General features: G+C 57.5%; 1 protein-coding gene across 1 annotated transcript; it reads right to left on the bottom strand.

Annotated features, from left to right (window-relative positions):
- Window positions 1-2987: 2987 nt before the first annotated feature.
- CA4 (carbonic anhydrase 4) lies at window positions 2988-12813 on the bottom strand. The gene is made up of 8 exons (XM_001107970.5): window positions 12647-12813; window positions 7135-7188; window positions 5802-5957; window positions 4956-5101; window positions 4740-4838; window positions 4403-4469; window positions 4086-4249; window positions 2988-3304 (listed from the first exon to the last, which is right to left on the bottom strand). The coding sequence occupies exons 1-8, from the start codon at window positions 12711-12713 to the stop codon at window positions 3110-3112; spliced, it is 948 nt and encodes a 315-aa protein (XP_001107970.3). The 5' UTR covers window positions 12714-12813; the 3' UTR covers window positions 2988-3109.
- Between the last annotated feature and the right edge of the window lie 214 nt (window positions 12814-13027).

Here is a 13027-nt window from a genome sequence, read left to right as displayed (position 1 = left end):
CACCCCATGCGGTCACCCACGGGGCATCAGAAATAAATGAAAGGAGGGCTCGGGGCCAGGCTGGACCCTCTTTGTGAATAAGGGGGTTCTCCTCCCTCACCCTCAGAGGAAACTGTCTCAGAAGCCAGACGAGACTGGGCACAGGGAACTCAGAGCCGCCATCCCCAGGGTGGGGTCTGCTGGGGGTGGCGGGTGCCGCACAGAGGGAGTGAATTTACTAACAGGAAACACTTCATGAACACGCGCATGTTCACAAGAAGGAACTCCATCAGTGGGGGCCTCTGGAGGCGGGGGCCAGTGCCCGGAGTGAGCTGCCCACTTCTGCAGTGGCTGGCCCTGGCGATTTGGCTGGGAGTTGAGTGCTGGCAGCACCTGCGCTGGCCTCTGGGCCACAGGGAGGGCAGGCAGGACATGGGAGGTGGCCAGAGCCCCAGGCCGTGGACAAGCTGTGCCCGTTCTGGCTCCTGCTGGCCAGGTTTATGATTTGGGGACCAGGGGGATGGGGAGGGTCGAATGCCTTCTGCCTTGGGTTGGAGAGGTCAGGACTTCCTGGTCCTGCTGCCACATTATTCACTAAGGTTGCCTGGAGGGCAGGGACGGGGGTGGGGATAGGGTGCCATTGGGGAGCAGGGAGGGGGCATTCTGACCTCAGAGCCCTGAGCCTTGAAGGGGCAGCTTAGATTCCCCGCAGTCTGTGTGGGAACCAAAAAACGGGTTCCAGGTTCTGCGTCCACACCCCCTGCTGACAGGCGGCCTGCGGTTGCCATGACAACAGCACTACCACCCCTCCCCCACAGCTGCGTGGTCACCAGGGAAGGGAGGGGGGACTTATTTTTGGTCACAAAAGGGAAGAGGGAGGGAAAGGGAGGAGGGAGGGGAGCAGCCGTCTCTCCTCTCCCTGGGCTGACGGGGGGTGGTCAGGGGCATGGGGGGCACGGGGAGAGAGAAGGCTTAGAGACCACCTCCTCCCACCAGCTCCCCTCCCACAGCCAGCAAGGGATTCTGGAACCAGGTGATGGAATCCCTCAGTGCCCTCCTGGTGGGCACGCCTTCCTGTGAGGAAGCTCTCTACCTCCGGACTTTCAGCCTGCCAGAGGGGTCCTCATGCCCAGCCAGGGAAACCTGGGTCCCCCATTCACTCAGCCAACCCCACTCCAAGGCTCACGAATTCCAAAATCCAGTCCTACTCCTGACAGTGAGGTCTGAGAGCTGTGGGCCCTCAGTTCCTGGCATCTGGGGCCTGACCTGGCTTGGGGACCTCATGGGTCCCCTTCTTTCCTTCTCATTCTGGTGTCCTGGACCCCCTCTCACCAGCCTCCTCCCAGTTCCTCTCCCTCCACTTCCCTCGGGGCCACAGGAGGGAAAACAACCCGTTAGAGATAGAGATGTAATCACGGCCGCAGTGGGGACCTTCCTGACAAGTCCCAAGGGACCAGGCCCCACATCCTTGGACACCCCCATGAGCCCTCCCTCATATGTCACTGCTAATCCATCAGCAGATCAGCTCCTGGGCGCTGCGGCAGCTTCTGAACTGTCCCTGTGTTCTGCCCTCACCTCTACAGCTCCCCTGCTCCAAACCAATGCCCCCTACCTCGCTCTCCTGCCTCCCCTGTCCCCACTTCCTCCCTCCTTCCCTCTATTTCTCCCTGTTGTTTCTCCCCGAAGGCACCCTCCCCACCGCACCTCAACACTTGCAGTCTCCAGAGGCCACCTTCCCTGGCCTCCTCCCAGCCTCCCCTTTCTTAGGGCCTCCCACCTTCCCTGCCCTGAATTCTTTTTTTTTTTTTTCTTTTGAGATGGAGTCTCTCTCTGTTGCCCAGGTTGGAGTGTAGTGGTTCAATCTTGGCTCACTGCAACCTGTGTTTCAATTCTCCTGCCTCAGCCTCCTGAGTAGCTGAATTACGGGTACCTGCCACCAAGCCGAGCTAATTTTTGTATTTTTGGTAGAGACCGTGTTTCGCCATGTTGGCCAGGCTGGTCTCAAACCCCTGACCTCAGGTGATCTGCCCGCCTTGCTTCCCAAAGTGCTGGAATTACAGGCATGAGCCACTGTGCCCGGCTCCCTGCCCTGAATTCTCTTTTTCCCATGCACTCTCTGCCTCCCGATCTATTAGGCAACATATCTGCTTCATTTATGGGCTGTCTCTCCACTGGACTGTGGACTCCAGGGGGGCAGGCATTTTTGTCTCTTATTCTGTGCCGTATCCCCAGTGCCTAGAGCATAAATGCTCAATAAATATTTGAGCAAACAAATGAACTTCCTGTCACCCACCTTGCCTAGGCCATCCCCACACAGGACACCCTTTCACCTCTAGCACAGGGGAGAACACACAGGGCTGGGGTTGCCTCCATGCAGTCGGCTCTGCCCTGGCCTCACTATGCGGCCTCCAGCCAGCCGAGCAGCCTCTTCTCTCTCGCTCTGTTGCCCAGGCTGGAGTGCAGTGGCGCAATCTCAGCTCACTGCAACCTTCACCTTCTGGGTTCAAGCAATCCTCCTGCCTCAGCCTCCTGAGTAGCTGGGACTACAGGTGTGCACCACCACGCCTGGTTAATTTTTGTATTTTTTGTAGAGACAGGGCTTCACCATGTTGCCTAGGCTGGTCTTGAACTCCAGGGCTCAAGTGATTCACCTGCCTCTGCCTCGCAACATGCTGGGATTACAGGCGTGAATTACCATGCCCGGCCCCAGCCTCGTCTTTCTCAGCCTCAGTTTCCCCCTCTATATGATGAAGAGATTAGATTGGAATTCCTCTAGCTTCCACTGTGATGAAACTCCAAGCTGTCTTCAGCGTCTCTCCAAGGTCCAGATCCCGGTAGAAGGGAGTGGGGTGTGGACACGGAATTCACAGAGAACAAGAGTGAGGACACCTGGTGGTACCTACTCGGGAGAAATCTTCTGGCCTTAAAGCCCCCGCCCTGGAACAGGGGTGGGTGGAGGGGGACAGGGTGCGGTAGTTGTGGGAAGCTAAAAACACACTTGAGAAAGGTTTCTCCAAAAATATGTCCATATTTTAATCATGCCTAAAGTCCCACCTGGGAAGCCTAAGGACTGGAAGCCCAGGACTTGGAGAGCTGAGGCACGGAAGAGGCTGTGTGCAGAAGTGAGCCATCATCGCAGGAAGCTGGCCAGCAGGCGGGCCAGTGTGGGGCCCAGCAGGGCAGGCAGGACCCAGGGCAGCAGCTGACCCGGGGCCCCGGACCTGAGCACCACGCGCTGCCCTGGCCGCTGCAGGGGCCTGATATTGTTCGTCATGTTCAGTTTCTGGTCCTTGTCGTAGTACAGCTTCTGAGAGAATGCCAGGATCTGCGAAAGCGACGGGCTCAGCGGGTGGGGGCAGGGGGAGCTGCACTCCCTGCCGTGTGACCTCAGGCAGGCACCTCGTCCTGACCTGGGAGCCCTCATTAGGAAAGAGGGGCTCTGAACCCCTGGCTTTCAAGGTGGTCGTGAAGATGATAAGAATAGGGGATGTAAATGAGGTGCGTGGCATAGGTGAGGGCTAAGCGCCCATTGGCTTCCTTTCATTCACACCCCAGGGGGCCAGCAATGCCTGCTTCTCTTGTCACTCTTACTACAGGACAGTGGCTCTCAAACTTGAGCATGCGTTAGAATCAGCTGGGAGGCGGGCTTGTTGGGCCCCAGAGGCCTGGGCTCCACCCCCAGAGCTCCTAATTCAGTAGCTCTGAAGATTAGCATTTCTAGCAATTCCCCTGGTGATGATGTTGACTCCACTGGTCCAGGGGCCGCACTTTGAGAACCACTGTTTTGGAATGGAAGTAGTGCAAGGGCAGACATCTGGGCCCTCTGGACTCACAGCTGTCTCCCCAGAGCCTCCTTCATTGTAGAAACCCCAGCACCATTTTCTGAATGATTCCACCTTCCCCTGCCTCCCATCTAGCCCCCAGTCTGGTGATGGAACGGCTCAGGCCTTTCTTGCCTGTCTTCAGTGAATGTCCATGATTAACAATGGACTTCAGTTCCCTGGGCTCCCCACCCGTATCCTGAGGGACTTCTGAGGGCAGACAGAGGGATAATTTCTGGGGAGCCAGGCAGTGGGAATCTATGCCCTACCCCGGGCCCTGTGCACCTGTTCTCTGTGAAGCTGAATAGGCTCCTGGAACACAGTCCAGACGACCTTCTCATCGCAGGTCGGTGTGGTGAGTGAGCCCAGGTAGCGGAAGTAGTTCCTCAGTTTCTCCTCCTTGGGGAGCAAGTCCAGCAGGCTGCTCTCTGCCATCGTGGTGTTCATCTCTGGGGTGGGGAAAAAGGACACTGTCAGTGAGGGTGGGAGAAGGAGCCCCACTTCCCCTGCACTCTGAGAGCCCAGCTCCCCCACACCCACTCCTTCCTTTGTGGGAGGAATCCCCTCCTCACCCCACGCCCTTCTCCCCAATCCTGACTCACCAGGTTTGGGGATATTAGACAGTGCCTCCACCAGCGGCCGGAAGCCCTTGTTCTCCTGGGGTCCAGCCTGGAAAGGGAGGGAAGGGTCTTGAGAGTCTGCAGGGAGCCAGTGGTGGTGGACAGTTCATTCTCCTGATCTGGGGACGGAAGGCCAGGCAGCTTCTGGGATTGAGGCTCTGGGCTCCCCACCTGACCCGGGGACATGCAACCCCAGAAACAGAGGTGGAAGTTGGAGTCTCCCCACCCCCTCCTGCCTCGCTGGAGTCCCAGGTCTCTGGATCCTAAGAAGAAGCTCTCAGCCACAGGTTCCCTGGGAGGTGAGGAATGGGAGTCCCACCTCCACCAGAAAGGCCAGCACCGCGATCTCGTCTTCAGGGTCCTGGGCCTCTTTCACGTTCCTCGATGTCCCCTTCTCTTTCTCATGTACTATGTGCACCTGGTGGGGGTGGAGGGGTGAAGAGGCAACCTATGAAGGACCTGGACTACCCTGCTTGCCCAAGGCAGGTGCACACCCAGAGCCCAGACAAGGTCCCAGTCCGGAAGGGGCCCTCACCTCCATGGCAAAGTGTTCCCCATCCAGGCTGTGCTCGGAGCCCTTATCTAGAAAGTTGGACCAGTGCAGATGCAACTGTGTGGCCTGGTACCGGGCAGGCAGTCCTCCTCCAGAAATGCTGGCCTTGTTCCCCAGCAACATCATCACTGGGGGCACAGAAGGGGCAGAGTCCTCGAACCGGTCTCCCCCAGCCTCTTCCAGGCCCTCATCCCAGCTTCACCCAGATGGGACATTCTCTCCTGCCTCCCACCCTTCATGGGCTCCGGTCCTGGCCTGCACGGGTGGGGCGGGGTGGGACAGCCCTGGACCTTTCCCTGGCCTCCTCCTTGGCCTCCCTGCCTGTCTCCCCCTCTCCTGCACCCTCCACTGCCCCAAACTGCAGCTCTGGCCTGGTGCCTCCTCTGCGTCCACCTCCTCTGTGGTGCCCTGGCGTCCTCGGGGTAATGTCCAAACTCCTCAGGCCTGGGTGACCTGCCCCTGGGTCCCAGCCCAGCTGCCCCTGGGCCTTGCTTGGGCTCCGCCTGGGTTCACTCTCTGTTCTTCATCCACACAGAGCTCCTGGCAGTTCTCCGAACGTGCTGAGCTGTTTCATGCCTCCGCAGCTTTGCCCATGTCCTTCTTCCTGGAACGCTTCCTTCCCCCCATCCTAGACTGGTCTGACGAAAGTACCGAAAACATACTAGAGTGTTCTCTCCTCTCGGAAGCTGTCCTCCCCCATAGGATTTTCAGCCCCCTCGCAGCACAGATGGGCCTGGGCCTGGCGTGCCCTCCCGGGAGAAGCCCTGTCCTCTCAGTCCTCGGGGAGCTCGGGTGCCCAGGCCTGCCCGGGGCCTCCGTCCAGCCCACCTGAGTGCCCGTTATTTTGGACCGTCCACGTTTGCTTCTTATCGTAGCCGGAGAAGGAGAAGCGTCCCAGTTTTTTGTCCATCTTTGCCTTTCTGGTGACGATGTTGATGGGGGACTGGCGGTCCTTCTGGCAGTTTCCACCCCACTTGCCTGGCACTGAGCAGGGAGAGAGGGTGGATTGCGAGAGTCAGGGGTGCCTGGCACCAAAGTGTAGCCCCCACCGCCCCACTGAAGTCAGGCCCACCCACTCAGTTCCCACACGGCAATGCTTTGAGGCGGCCTGAAGGCTGTGCTTCAGGGATGCTCAGCTCAGAGCTCCGCCCTCACCCTCCCTGGGCCTTCCTCCTCCTCCTCCACAGACACACACAAGCAAGGCTGGGGAGTCTAGCCCTGGTGTGGGACAAGGTGGGAACAGAGTTGCCAACTGTTAACTGTGAGCTCCAGGGCAGGGACGACTTCATGAGGTGGTGCACATCACCTCTCCAAGCCCTGGGTTTCCCAAATGTAAACTGGGAGCTGCAGAGATAATCTGCTTCCCTGGGATGCCAGAGAGTTTGAAGGAGATGGATGGAGAGGGCTTTGGAAGCAATGGAGTGGGACTCCCTGGGGGTTTCTGATGAAGGGCGCTGAGTATCATCTGAGGAATGGGAGGGAAAGGAGTAGCCCTGGAGGAGCTGGTTCCCCGAACCCTGGTGACCCCAACACCAGGAGGGCCAGGGTCAGGAGCGGGCGGGCGCACTGCTCAGTCACCAAAACACAGCAGACTGCAGGGTTTGCATTCGAACTGATCAGCATTGGAATAAAAGCGTAAAGGACCATCGCTCAGGCCCCCTGCAAGGGGCGTCACTGGGATAGAACCAACTCCCCGTTTTGTTATGGGAAACAGCAAAATGCCTTTCCTCCTTCAATGCTGCTGCCAATTCATTCCGCAGGGAATATGCCCTCTTTGTGACAGCAGGTGCCAGTGAAGACTCAGGCCACTCTACACTCCCTGGTCCTTGAGCACCAGGACAGGAGAGAGTGAGAGTGTGTTTGTGTGTGTGAGAGTGTGGGTTTGTGTGTGTGAGTGTGAGAGTGTGTGTGTGCGTGTGAGTGTGCATTTGTATATCTGTGTGTGTGTGTGTGTGAGAGAGAGAGAGAGTGTGTGTGTGTGTGTGTGTGTGAGAGAGAGAGAGAGAGAGTGTGTGTGTGTGTGTGTGTGTGTGCTGGGAACTGATATCTGCCTAGGAGGCCACCATCACCTCTCACCTTCCCACCCTTCCGGGGTCTCCATTTCGGCCTGCGTGGTGCCCACCATGCATAAACAGCAGTCCCCCGGACTGGTTGTACTCACCCAAGCAGGTGTCCTTGGAGGAATTGGCTTGACTTTCGTAGCACCAGTGTGACTCTGGAGCAGAGAGGAAAGGTGTGAAGTGTGCGTGTGTGTGTCCTGTTGCTCCCACACACAGGAGGATTAGAGGCTGGGCCTACCCCTGGGGTTGGAGCCCTCCCTTGGGCTGGGATGGCGTGTTCCTGGCAGTAGGATTGAGGACCTAGGGAAACTCAATGGAAAACTAAGCAGGGCTGATCAACAGGTCAGCTGGTGTAGGGCTCTGTTCCCCAGGCGGGGCCAGGCCAAGCAGCCACCAGCCCTCCAGGGAACCCCTGCAAGGCCACTCAGCTCTAACGTGGGGCTGGCCTGGATATTTCATTCCTTGGTCACCAGCCGCCTCCTCCCCGCTTACCTCCCCCACCCCAAACCTGGAAGGGAGACTCTGGTGAGAGGGGAAGAGGAGGACTCAGCCCAGCCTCCGCTCCTGGGACAATAGAGTCAGGTTCAGCCGGGCAGCCTTCCCAGATCCGAGCTGAGGGAGGAGATTAGGCGGTCCCTCCCCAGAATGCCTCCCCACCTCCCCCCGCACCCCACCGCGTGTTACTAAGATCCCTTCTTGGCTAGCGTCTCACGGCTCCCGCTGGGGGGAAGCAGCCAGGCTTTCTCCCCCGCCCCCCAACCCCACAGTCCTGGTCTTTGGGGCCAGGCTGAGGGCTCTGCCTCAGGGCAGTAGAACCCAGCATCTCTGAAAAAAAAGGCTGCACCTCACATGTCCCACATGGATGCAAGATGTTAATAAGAGGGGAAAGTGCATGCAGGGCAGAAGGGCCTATGGGAACCCTCTGTACTTCCTGCTGATTTTTTATGTGAGCCTAAAATTGCTTTAAAAATAAAGTCTATTAATTTTTTTTAAGGTTGCACCAGCAGGGCGAACAGAACATCTCATCCAGAGCTTGGCATTCTGGCTGGGCCGCTCAGGGGCCTTAGATGGGTTTGGGGGCAAGCCCCTTAAGCTCTCTGAGCCTCAGTTGTATCACCTGTAATATGAGACAAACATACCCACCTCACAGGGCCGTGGGGAGGATTAAAGGAGGTTTTAGGCAGCTTGGCACTTGGTAAAATCCCATCGACAACTCCTTCCTTCCCCCTCACCCCCACCCCCATGGCCTCCTTTTGGGAGCAGATGGCCAAAGCCAAGGAGGGGCAGAGAGAGGCGAGAAATGAAGTGACTTGGAAAGAACTCAGGATGAGGAAATTCCTAAGAAAAGCACGGTTCCCACTCAGCCAAAGCTGAGGCCTCTGAGCTCATCCGCCCTCTCCCTTCTTGCCTGGGCTGCCTCCACAATCCCATCTCCTTATAGTCTAAGCCAGCAAATCCCCCTGGAATGGGGACAGGATGGGGAAGGAGCCATGAGGGAGCATCCCCAGGAAAGCTGGCCACGAAGAGCCGCTTTGGGCTTTGGAGTTTCCCAGCCCTGATCACTGCCTCTCCTGCTCTGCTGGCGTCACCTTTTTCAGAGTTGCGGTGTCTTCCCCCTGATGGCCCATCCCCAGCCCCGGGCAGGGCTCTGCTATCCCTGGGAGTTGCTGCACTTGGGTTACCCCCATGTGGGTGGATTCTGCAGAGAGCAGTGGCCACTTGCCACCCCAGCCCCAGCAGTAGTGGGGCAGAGCTCCGAAACCTCCAGCTCCCGCTCTGCCTTTGCTCAGTCTCCACAGAAGAGTTATCGGACATTCCAAGCCCCACAATCTTCCTCTGACAGAAGGCCTGTTACAGGAAAGGGGTCCCGACCCAGATCCCAAGAGAGGGTTCTTGGATCTCACACAAGAAAGAATTCAGGGCGAGTCTGCAGTGCAAAGGAAAAGAAAGTTTATTAAGAAAGTACAGTGGTGACTGTCGCCTTCACACAGGTGAACTCAGAAGACAAAGGCGCTTTGGCTAAGCTGGCGGAAGCTATCAGGACCAATTACAATGAGATACAATGAGATCTGCTGTCACTGGGGCGGCAATGTCCTGGGTCCCAAGTCTGTGGCTCATATCGCCAAGCTCCAACAGGCAAAGGCTAAAGAACTTGCCACTAAACTGGGTTAAATGTACACTGTTGAGTTTTCTGTACATAAAAATAATTAAAATACAAATGTTCCTTAAAAAAAAAAAAGTACAGTAGTGAAAGGACAGCTACTCCATAGACAGAGTAGGACATTCCCAAAAGTCAGAGAAGGAACACGTCTGATGCGTTATATACATGAGGATGTGTGCTCTGCTACAGGTGTTTGTGATAAAGGATTAATTTTCTTAATTACTATATTATGCAAGAATCGACATTGTTATTATTATTGAGATGGAGTCTCCCTCTGTTGCCCAGCCTGGAGGGCAGTGGCATGATCTTGGCTCACTGTAACCTCCACCTCCCAGTTTCAAGCAATTCTCCTGCCTCAGTCTCCTGAGTAGCTGGGACTACAGGCATGTACCACCATCCCCAGCTAATTTTTGTATTTTTAGTAGAGACAGGGTTTCACCATGTTGGCCAGGCTGGTCTCGAACTCCTAACCTCAAATGATCCACCCTCCTCGGCCTCCCAAAGTGCTGGGATTACAGGTGTGAGCCACCGTGCCCGGCCGATATTATTATTTTTAAAGCAAAATTAGGAATGCCTTTGGTCTCCAGATATCGGGGTATCTGGACCTTCCCAAGTCTGGGTCTGTGTCATAAACGTTATTAATTTGTTCCGTTAACCATAAACATCCAGAGCTAGAAATGTCTGACTTTCTGAGAATGCAGCCCAGCAAATCCCAGCCTCATTTTCCTAGCCCTCACCCAAAATGGAGTCGCTCTGGTTCAAACGCCTCTGACAGGCGCAGCCACCAAATTCCCAGTGCCAGCGACTGAGGAGATAATAAATCAGAGGGCATTTGCACCACGACAGTTCCTTGCCATAATCCTCCCATGTCCCCACCCGAAGAGGTCTTGAAGGCAGAAGGGGTTTTGAAAGTTGGGCTGGTCTCTCCTCTGACTGGAGGCCACAGGGGCAGCCGTTCCAGGAGAAGCCTCCCTCGAGCCAGTATCCCCAAGAGCCAGCTGTGAAGGGTGGAGCCCCCTGTGACTCGCCTCACAGCCTCCCTGGGGCACATCTGGTCCAGGCTTAGCTCTTCTTAGGAATTTGATCTTCCCTGGTTCTGGCCGCAGCTCCTAGGTTTGTAGTGGTGACTGCTGATCCACTGTCTTAATCATGAAGACTTTTGACCTGCTTGGCTGAACGCGCTTTTAACTACCTTCTTCAGGAAGCAGAAGCCAGGAAAACGTAATGGTGGTGAGGTCAAGGTCAGGGGTCCGGTCCATGTCCGTGGAGGGAAGGTGGGGTTCTGGTGGCAGGATCACCCACCACTCAGGTTCTTGTCCTCGTTGAATGAGAGGGCCACCCTTGCAGATAAGTACCAGCCCACTGACTCAGGTCACTCTGAAGAGGGCCTGGGAAGGAAAGGGACTACCTACCCATAGGTCTCAGTGTCCAGTGCCACATCCTACCTAGTCCATCCACCCTGACCACAGGTTAGAGACTGAGAGCCCGTCGCCTGTCACCCAGCTACTGCCCCCCACCCTGACTGACCTGCCACCCCTCCCCCTTGTTTCAAGATGGCTGAGGAAGCGTCTCTAATGGACCTTGCTCACCCCACCTCCCCCTCTGAGGGACAGGGGATAATCCTGAAAAACAGCTCAGCACAACCCAAGTGTGCCCTGGGCAAAGTCTCAGCAGCTCCCAGCCAGGGGTCTGGGGCTCTGAAGGGGACCAAATATCCTCTCCCGTCCTCCTGTCTCAATGGACAGAGATGCTCTGGGTGTCTCCATATGCAACCTGGTCCCTTCTCAGCTTGAGTCCCCCATGGGATGAATGGACATCAGGTCCCGGTCAGAAAGCCTTGGCACTAAAGGAGATCGCAGCTTGTGTGAGGGATGAGCTGAGACACATTCCTAACACTGGCCCCAGGCTTGGGGGAGAGCCCCATAAACGTGGTATATGGAGCACCGGCCACGTGCCACACAGGCACTGCACTAAGCACTTAAACCCAGTATTTTATTCGAACCCTTAAAACCCCTGAAGTCAGAATGACTACACCTGTTTTGCAAATGGGAAAGGAAGTGACTTACCCAAGACCACACAGCTACAAAGCGCCCGAATTGCAAAGCATTGCTCTTTCTACTGTCTAGCTGCTTAGTAGGTTTCCAGTGTCTAACCCTACAAATAAAAGTTTTCCCATTCTGCTTTTTCTCTTTCTTCCCCCAGGGGCCTGGAGGAGAGGCTGCAAGATGCCCCTCGATCCTCTGTGACAGCTCAGCCAGTCCCTGCTGCAAAGGGCACATGCTAGCTCCTCTGTGCAGAGGACACCTTCACCCCTCACTCCGAGGCTTTGAGGGTGGAGCACCTAACTTGGGAGAGGAGGTTTCAGCCTGCGTGGACCCCAAGAACCATCCGAGGGGTGGGTGGGCTGAAAACTGGCAGATGGGGTCTTCTGGTGATGGGGTCTGGGGTTGCAAAGAAGGTGCCTCCAGGATCGGAGTGTACAGCCGCTTGAAGCGCCTTTAGCTCCTTATCAAACATTAACATGCCTTTCCTGCCACCTCCCACCTAGAGGAATAATTAAGAGCTCGGCTTCACCATTAATCTTTAAACGAAAATCACCCTGTCCGGAAAGACCGGCTCCGCAGAGGCCTCGGGGCTCCAGGTCCCCCCGCCCTGGCCCACCAGGCTCCCAATTCAGCGCTGGGGGCTAGGGAGGCCGGGGGAGCCTGCGACCCTCAGGGGCAAGGAACCCGGGTGGAAAGGGGGACTCCCAGGACCCTGCCACACCGCCCTTGCTCTGGCCGCGGGGCAGTCGCCCAGCGCTGAGTCCCAGCAGGACGGACGGAAACCCACGGACAGACGGAGGACGCTGGGTGAGAAAACAAGGCTTGCGTTGAGGCCGGTCTGAGAAGCATCCTTTTTTTTTTTTCTTTTTTATGAGACGGTGCAGCAGGTTGGAGTGCAGTGGCGTGATCTCACTGCAACTTTCAGCTCCTGGGTTCAAGCAATTCTCCTGTCTCAGCCTCCCGAGTAGCTAATGTTTGTATTTTTGGTAGAGATGGGGTTTCACCATATTGGCCAGGCTGGTCTCGAACTCCTGGGCTCAGGTGATCCACCCGCCTCTGCCTCCCAAAGTGCTTGGATTACAGGCGGGAACACCCGCGCCCGGCCTGAGAAGCATCCTTATCAGGGACTCCCAACTCTTCTTGCCCCGGGACGCCGGCCAGGCGCACACCCTCACCGCGTACACGCGTGCACACGCTCCCCAGGCCGCCGCGGACACGCGTGTGCACACACAAGCTCGCGCGCTGCTCTGTCCTCCCGCACCCTCGCGGCCCCCAGCGCACACGCAACCCGGGACCCACGCGCCGCCAACGCGCACAGGCAGCCCGCGGGGAGCCTCTGCGGGGCGGGAGCTGGGGGCACGGAGGGGGCCGCCGAGGGGCACCTGGGGCCGGAGCCCGGGAGCTCACCTGCAGCGGCCGATGGCCGCGCCGCGGACAGGGCCAGGAGGGCCAGGAGCGCCAGCAGCACCCGCATCTTGCGCGACAGCAAAGAGGCCTCTGGGCCGGGGGTCGCGCACCGAGAAGGCCGCCGCGGGTGCAGCGATCCTGCCGGCCTGCGTTTTATAGCGGAGCAGCAACGGGAGGGAGCCCCGACAGCTGAACGCGGGAGGCGGCTCCTCCCACTGGCGGGGCCTGCCCTCGCCTCCCCACCTTCCCCCTGTCCCTCATCTGAAATCTTCCGCTCTCCCTGTCCCCCGCCCCGACCTGCCACCTCTTGCCCTGTGCCCGAGGCCCCCTCACCCACTCCGCGTCCTCTCCACTCAGAAGCGGCGCCCTGCCCCTCCCCCA

Source organism: Macaca mulatta, chromosome 16, assembly GCF_049350105.2.
Source record: "Macaca mulatta isolate MMU2019108-1 chromosome 16, T2T-MMU8v2.0, whole genome shotgun sequence".
Lineage (NCBI taxonomy): Eukaryota > Metazoa > Chordata > Mammalia > Primates > Cercopithecidae > Macaca > Macaca mulatta.
The sequence above is the reverse complement of the archived record's forward strand: the minus strand, read 5'-3'. Positions and strand labels throughout refer to the sequence as shown.

Bases quoted from the DNA above. Each gene is read 5' to 3' on its own strand.
- CA4 (XM_001107970.5), bottom strand. From the start codon at position 12,713: ATGCGGGTGCTGCTGGCGCTCCTGGCCCTCCTGGCCCTGTCCGCGGCG. The intron at 4,470-4,739 runs GTGGGACTCCCA...CTCCCTTTCCAG, and splicing joins TGCTGGCCTTTCTGGTGGAG to GCTGGACCCCAGGAGAACAA. The intron at 4,250-4,402 runs GTGAGTCAGGAT...TCCCCACCCCAG, and splicing joins GTCTAATATCCCCAAACCTG to AGATGAACACCACGATGGCA.